General features: G+C 39.8%; 1 protein-coding gene across 1 annotated transcript in view; it reads left to right on the forward strand.

Moving 5' to 3' along the window:
* Nucleotides 1–2314: 2314 nt before the first annotated feature.
* LOC308296384 (guanine nucleotide-binding protein subunit alpha-14-like) overlaps nt 2315–8146 on the forward strand; it is a gene marked incomplete at both ends in the record, with an annotated part of 12108 nt that continues 6276 nt past the window's right edge. Inside the window, one exon of the mRNA XM_080739651.1 lies at nt 2315–2438. Coding sequence (XP_080595777.1) covers nt 2315–2438 — 124 coding nt within the window. The remainder of the gene's footprint in view (nt 2439–8146) is intronic.

Below are 8146 nucleotides of genomic sequence, written 5' to 3' on the forward strand. Positions count from 1 at the left end.
GGGTATGCCAGTACTTACAGTAACTGTTTGTTAAATTGACTTTTATATGAAGAAATGCAGACTAAATCAAATCTATAGGGCTAATTGAATTTGTTTTGTTCTTAACTGGATTCAGGAACAGAGCACTTGTCATGTAGGCATGATCACACCACTCATTAATTATTTCCCTTGCTGTTTTTATAAATTACCACATTGCATGGCTATTGGTTCCTCAGTAAGTATTATAATAATTAACATCTAAAGACAATATTCATTAATCTCACACAGATTTGTGACGCCAAACAATCTCACATCTCTTAACAACTGTATTGTATTGCACTGTACTGTACAGCCGGCCCCAATCCCTTGACTGATATTTAGGTTCAATTGCTACCTGGAATGTGCACCTAATAATGACATTGAGTATTTATCCCAGACTATAGAGATGTGTTTCCCACCTCCCCTCTCGTCTGATATAACCATTATGTCCATGTTTAGTACTGCAGCTGCTTCGACATTCGCAGCTATGACCAAATTCAGTATTCTAGAAGGAGTGTAAAATTCAGTGTTGTAGTGTCTGTCAATGAGCAGGCCATCCATACACAAACTAAAAACTGCTATTCCACCAAACGAGGACGGTACATTGATATTGTTTATATACTTTTATTTCTTTTTTCACTTCAATTCTATTTCAATGGTCATCAAACATTAGAATGTACAGCATTGTTTCAGGTTTGATTGAGTACATGACAACATAGGAGAAAGAAATTACATTTTACATGTAATTCACACTGTTCACATGTACATAATTGCCTTATTGATTAAGCTGTGCCTCTGGAGTCCTATGGAGGCATCTGTGTTAATATGAGGAGCATAACTAGTATGGCCAGCAATGTCACTTTGTCATTAAAATGAAGTGGATGGAATATTGCTTTGGTTTTGGATGTTGTCTCCTTTAATTATCGTTAGTTTTTACTATAATAACATACCCTGGTGACACTTTACTTGATGCTTATGGCATTATATAAGCACATTACAATCATAATCCAATATTCTATAATACATACATACTATATGTTCAAAATACCTTGGAGTAATGATGTCTGGGTCAATTATAAAGTTCATAACAAGCTCATTACAGATGACCAAATTCATATTTTATTTCCATCCATTTTACAATACCTTATTTCAGTTTCTAATTGATGAAAATTGAAGCGCATATAGACTAATATGGTTGTAATGTGCTTATGATTTTTCACACTTGAAAGTTGTTATCCAAGCCCTATACTCCTGAACTTAACAGCTGGAACTACTGTAACAGGGCTAATGAGGGCCCACACATTACCCACTACATGTTGCTGACCTTCAACCAAAACAGTATTAATATGATTCTTGTTGCCTGGATAATGAATTTGTTAGTTAGCTATGGTTTCACGTAAGTTATCAGCGTTTATGTTTTGGTGTATAGACCAGTGATTCTCAAGTGTGGTCCAGGGACCTTCAGGGTTCATTGAGGGGGTTCCAATTCCAAAATTTGATTGAGGAGATAAATGGATGCATCAATTTTACACTGAACAAATCACATGATTGATTGATTGATTGATTGATTGATTGATTGATTGATTGAAGACTTTATTAGAAGTTTGCATATGAAAAGGTACAGTTTCATGATGGTACAGTTCACTGACTGGTACAAGGTCCTTTTCAAGGAGATCCTAGAAAAGACTAACTTATTTCCATAAGAAACCACATGTGATTCACATCTGATGATCTGATGTAATAATTGCGTAAACAAAGATGAGAAACTAGTAGAGGATAATTTATATTTCAGATAGGCCTATAGCCTATTCTAATTTTCTTTTGCAACTGATACCACGACAACCACGCCCTCCAGCCTATTAGCCTACGGTGGTTATGTAGGCTCGTTACAGTCATCGAATGCGCACAGCAGCAGTTGACAGCTGATCTGCCTTTAACTCACTACTATAGGCCTAAACTCTAAACTTAAAACAAAACAAAAAAAAGAAAAGAAATAGGCTAAAGTAACAGAATATTTCGCCTGCTGACTGCTGAGAGATTGAGAGAGAGACTGCCTTTGTAGGCAAATAATAAAAAAATACAACATTTTTATTTCATTTTTAAACCGAACGTTTGGTCCTCCAATCCATGTGATGCCAACGTAAAATCCATTTGACAGGTGGATCTGAGAGAGGAGAGAAAGGGAGGGAGGCACCGAGGTAGTGTCCGCTGACTGGCTGCCCACACAGTTCCACATTGAGAGAGCGGCGGGGGGAGTCAGTGGACAGAGAGCCAGGCAGAGAGCCGGGCAGTTTGAATGATGGCTGGATGTTGTCTATCAGCGGAGGACAGAGAGAACCAGAGAATCAACGAGGAGATCGAGAGACAGCTCCGGAGAGACAAGAAGGATTCTCGCAGGGAACTGAAACTGCTGCTATTAGGTGAGCATCGCACACAGTGGTGGAAAAAGTACTCCAATGTAACAGTAAATATTGCAATATAGGAATAGGCTACTCTGTGACAAGTTGGTCTAAAAGTCCGGAATTCAAAATGTAGCCTACTTGAGTAAAAGTATGAAAGTGTTGCATAAAAATGTACTTAAAGTACTAAAGTAAAAGTACAAAATAGCAGATCTACAAGCTCATAAGGCATTGCTTGTCAGCTTGTAGATCTGCTATTTTCAAATAGCCTACGTATAAAATAGGGCTAAAGGGTTAATGTATCCTATGTTTTATAATATTATAATTTAATATCTGCAAATGCAAAGTAAGTAGTAGCCAACTAAAGTTTTCAAATAAATGTAGTGGAGTAAAAATATTACTCCACTATATATGTATTTGGATCAGAGAAGTAGTGGAGTAGAAGTAGGCCTACAAGTAGAATTGGAAATACTCAACTAAAATACAAATACCACAAAAGTGTAGGCTATTTAAGTAAATGTACTTAGTTACTTTACACCACTTTTTACATAAAATAAATATGATATTGTGTGCAAAGTACAACACGAAATAAAAAGTAAAACATTTAGAGAATCAACAATTAAGGCATTAGCCTACACAAATGGATGAATGGATAAAATAATTAAGTGGGCCTGCACAGCCTGGCTAGTTTGTGACTGGAGTCTGATGTTGAGAGTAGCCTAGGCTGTAAAAAAGTCATGTTCATTCATAATTCTTGGTTAAGCAAACTTGAGCCATGAAAGAAGGAATATATTACACAATATTTACAATTTATTTGTCAATAGCACGTTCTCAATGCAACTTCCTCTCGTTTTTCTGGTCGGCTATTTTACATTTGTAAAGTAGCCTGTATTAAAATCGTTTTAAACAAGAATAAATAAAGGAAATAGACATAAAATATACATGGCAATGTTTCCATTAGCCTTATTGACACTGTAGCAAAAGCTTTTCTGCCAGTGGCATTGGAAACAACTAACCAACAAGGTAGAAACACTATGGCAACACTCAGTCAGGAACACAGACCACTGTCAGGTCTGTGGTCAGTGACTAGCTGCTGCGGGCGGCTGTGTGTCATGCAAATCACATGCAAAACTAGCCATGAGTACTGTCATGTTAGGCCTGTGGCTCTGCCTCCATGAAACTCCTCGAAAGTGCTGTTCCCCCACCGACATTCAAATTAGGCTATTTAACCCCACCCAGTTAGATTAAAAAGTTAGATTAAGTTACCGGTAGATTGAATTTGCAGCAAAAGTAGATACCTTTTGACATATTGTGCTTATAGGCTATCATGTAAAATGGCTATGAACACAAAATACTAAAAGTGACATTCAATTAAATGTTATGTCCTCTGACACCTCTCCTGATGGAGAGAGGAAATTGCAGTGGCGAAACCCAGGATTCGAAACCAGGACTGCTGCATGGGAAAACATTACATTACCACTCAGCAATAAGGGAGTGGCCTTGTTTGGCACTTGGTCTTGTAAGATATTGGTTTTAAGAGCCTCAGGCAGGGCTACTTTGTTTTATGACAGACAGGGGTAAAATATTCTGTGCCAGGTGGGTGGAGAAATAGGGAAGAGGGCTTTGATTAGTTGGACACTAATACTAACAGCAAGGTTGTGGTTTTTGCTCACGTATGTTTGCTGTCAAGTCAGTGTCCTGACGCTGTGGAAAAGTGCACAGACTCATCTCCATAGAATTAGCATTGAAACTTGCTGATCAGGGCGCCTGCTGGCCTACTGGTCCTGGCCCATACTACTTAGTCATTTGTCACATTAGGCATGGATGACTGGCAGCGTCGCTGCCGGTTCGATTCCCGATCTGGACGAGCTTTGCCATGTGTCGCTCCCCATCTCTTCCCCCAATTCCTGTCAGTCTACTGTCCTATCCAATAAAGGCATAAAAGCCCCAAAACAAATCTAAAAAAAAAAAAGAAAACTAGCTGATCAATCACAATGTGCCAATGTTGTGATACTGTTGGGCGTAATCCATTAGAAAAAACATTGATGGTAGAATACTAAAACTTATATATCTGACCCTGATTAGCTCTCCTTTAGTTTAGACAGTTAATTATGCACATAGGCCAACTGCTGCTTCTACAGAAGATGCAGTTCTGCTCATGTGGCTCAGAACCGCACACATTCTGGCAGACAAAGTTTCAGGATCATGGATAATGCTTTGCATAGTCAAAGTTTTTAATACCCACTTTGCTAAATCCAGTCATTTATTTGAATCCTCTCCTGCCAACCCTAGCTCTCCCCTGCCCTTTCAAATCCAGACTCTACCAACTCTCTCACTTTAGACACCAACCTTGTCTTTCAAACATTTTTCAAACATGATGGAAATATTGGTAAACAGGCAGTTGACCCACTATTTACATATGCCATTCTCTCTAGCATGCAATCCTGTTCAGAACTGTTTTACTGCTACAAAAAAGTATGTGCCATGGATCAGTAATCAGCCCTGTCCTTGTTTAGCTGTTTGATCTGGCCAAAGGCTTTATACAGCCTTAGTGGATGAGAGATTAATGGTAATATAATAACTGATCCTATAGAGCAGTGTTTCCCAAACAGTGGGTCAGCATTTCTGGGTTGCGGACCCCTACAAGCAACCCATTCATTCATTCATTCATTCATTCATTCATTCATCCATCTTCTTCTTTCGTCCTATTCCAACTTAGGTTTGCCACAGCGGATCCTTTGTTTCCGTCTATTTCTGTTCTCTGCATCTTCCTCATTCAGCAGCCACCTGCCATGTCCTCTCTCACCGCAACCATAAACCTATCCCATTTCCTCTTTGCCAACCTCTTCTTCTGTATGCTTTCCTGTACTCCCTCATTCCACCACCAGGCCTCCTTGTTTTCCTTCCTCTGGATGTCCCAACGACACCCCAAGTACTTTTCCTAGCTGTCTCTGACTTCTGCAGTAGTTACCCTGTCATCCGGTAACTATTCTCTACCACCCAGTGCCTGTCTTAACTCTCCACTAAACATTCTTCCTTCTTCAACTCCCACCATATTGATTATTTTCTCTATCTTAATTCTTCACTCTCTTCCTCTGCTTGCACTCCAAAGTCATCCTACAGAGCATCATCTGGTGCTGCCGCTGCCTTGCTACGTTTTCCCTTGCTATCACCTTGCAGTCCCTGATCTCAGTTTCAGTCTGGCTCTCCTAGGACATAGTCCACCACAAGTGTGCATACATCACCCTGTATTCTTCCATCCCTCTCGAAATAGGTGTTCCCAACTGCCATTTCCATCCTTTTAGCAAAATCCACCACCAGCTGTCCTTTGTTTCCCTCCTCAACAGCATACCTAGATTACCTACCCATCACCTACTCATCACCTCTGTTCCCTTGACCTACAGTACATGTCAGTCGCTCCAATCTTTTCTAGTCTAGCACTTCATCCACCTCACTCCAGAACTCCTCTTTGTCTTCCATTGCACACCCAACTTGTGGGGCATATGGATATGCACTGATAACATACATCATCACACCGTCTTTGTCCAGCTTCATAATCATCACTCCTTCAAAACACTGTTGGCATACTTTTCCTTAAGGATTATACCTACCTATTTCTTCTCCCGTCCACCCCATGGTAGAACAGTTTAAACCCACCTCTGATACTCCTAGCCTTGTTCCCCTTCCATCTGGTCCGTTTGACACACAGTATATCTACCTTCCTTTTATTTCCCTCTAGCTCTCTCTCCTTACCAGTCATAGTGCCAACATTTTAACATTCAGACTTTCACCCCCACCCTCCTACCCTTCGTCCTATCCTGCTGCCTCCGAATCTGCCTTCCATCTAGCCTTCTCCTTCACCAATTAATGACTTCTTAATTGGTTAATTAATGAAATAATTTACTTATTCTGTGTTTGCATTATTCTGATTAGCAGCTAAGCGGTGGATATTGTCAGCTTGGCTGGCAATGGTAAATCTCACCAGCCTTGGAAAAGACAGAATACAGTACAGTAAGCCTATACTAGTTAGGACAGTAGAGATAGAGAGGATTATTTAACTCATGACAAAATGAACACACCACTGGTTCACTGAGTGTCATGATTTGCTTGAAGAATAGCTAGCATTTACCTGCTGGTCTTATGCAAGCTCCCTCCATCTCCAAGAAACCTGACTTGTAAACAAAGTACATTCAAATGGGTTCACTTTGGGTACATCTGGTTTGTGAAGACACTAAAGCATGCAAAACTCCCAGGAACCAAGTAAAAGTAATGACAACAGATTCACAGACACTGGGTTTGCCATTCTAAACACAATGTATAATGCACACAATTACTTTAATATTGCTTTTATTTTATTGTATAGTATTTGTTCCCTCTATTACCCCCATGACACAATTTTGATTTACATAAATATTAATACATTCCAGAATGGAATTGTAATTTATTTTCTGTTATCCTTCACATAGATGTAGATAGATAGAAATACGCATGCGCGCGCGCACACACACACACACACACACACACACACACACACACACACACACACACACACACACACACACACACACACACACACACACACACACACACTATGACTTACAGTGACTATATAACACAGTGAACAAACATGCCCATTTGCTAAACAAATGGCTTTGGCTGGTTGTAGGCTGCTTGACAGAAAGAGGAACTGTTGCTGTATAGGAACTGGTACAGACAAGTAACGAGGAACAGTTAGTGTGGGTATGTGTGTGGGTGAGGGTGGGTGGTTGGGCGTGTGTGTGTGTGGGATGGGGGGATGTGGAGTCTGCCAGCCACCATGCATGCCTATGGGGCTGTTAAGTCTGACATCATTTTGTAGGCAGTGGAGAACTTTTGGGGCCAAAAGGCCCCAGCGCCCGTGAATCTTTTTAGTTTTACTATTTTTACTATTTACACATTTTTCTTCTCTTTGTTGTTGAAAGGAAAGTGGTAGAATTATACCTTAGTCGTTATTTTTGTCTCGGATCTGTTGAAATAGCGAGGGACAGATATTGATAATAAATCTGCTTGGAGGTCTGACTACAAAATGATGTCACGGCTTAAAAGCCCCATAGTACCTAGCATTCTGCTTACGATATATGATATTAAAAGTGTGCGTTACAAAAGGTTATTGACGAGAGGTGAGGAGTCATTCATGTTAAAAATTTCAAATTAGTGTGATGACAATTTCAGATTCTAAATTGAAGTCGTTGGAATCATGGCCTCCGATATATAGCACTGTGCTATCTTCTACAGATATAAACATAAAGCCTGCACTCACACAGACAAACAAACACACACACACACACACACACACACACACGCGCGCGCGCACACGCACACGCACACACACACACACACACACACACACACACACTCACACACACACACACACACACACACACACACACACACACACACACTACTGTATAAGAACACACTTGCATGCACTTGTGTGACACACTGTTTTCTACTTTTTAGTTCTTTTTTATCGCACTATGTTTTGTAACCCATCTTTTCTCTCGGAACAAAACCAAGTAATTGTTTTTGTCTTGTTGCCTTTGGAAATTATGGTTGTGTCAGGAAATTATTTGTTTCCAAATACAACGACCCCAATTGTATAAGTATAAGAAAGGATAGTACTATCAACATACTCTAGTCTACCATACAGATATTCACTGAAAGAAATCACATAATAGAGCTTTAAAATA

The sequence above is a fragment of the Nannobrachium achirus genome (assembly GCF_963921795.1).
Source record: "Nannobrachium achirus genome assembly, chromosome: 12".
Taxonomy (NCBI): domain Eukaryota; kingdom Metazoa; phylum Chordata; class Actinopteri; order Myctophiformes; family Myctophidae; genus Nannobrachium; species Nannobrachium achirus.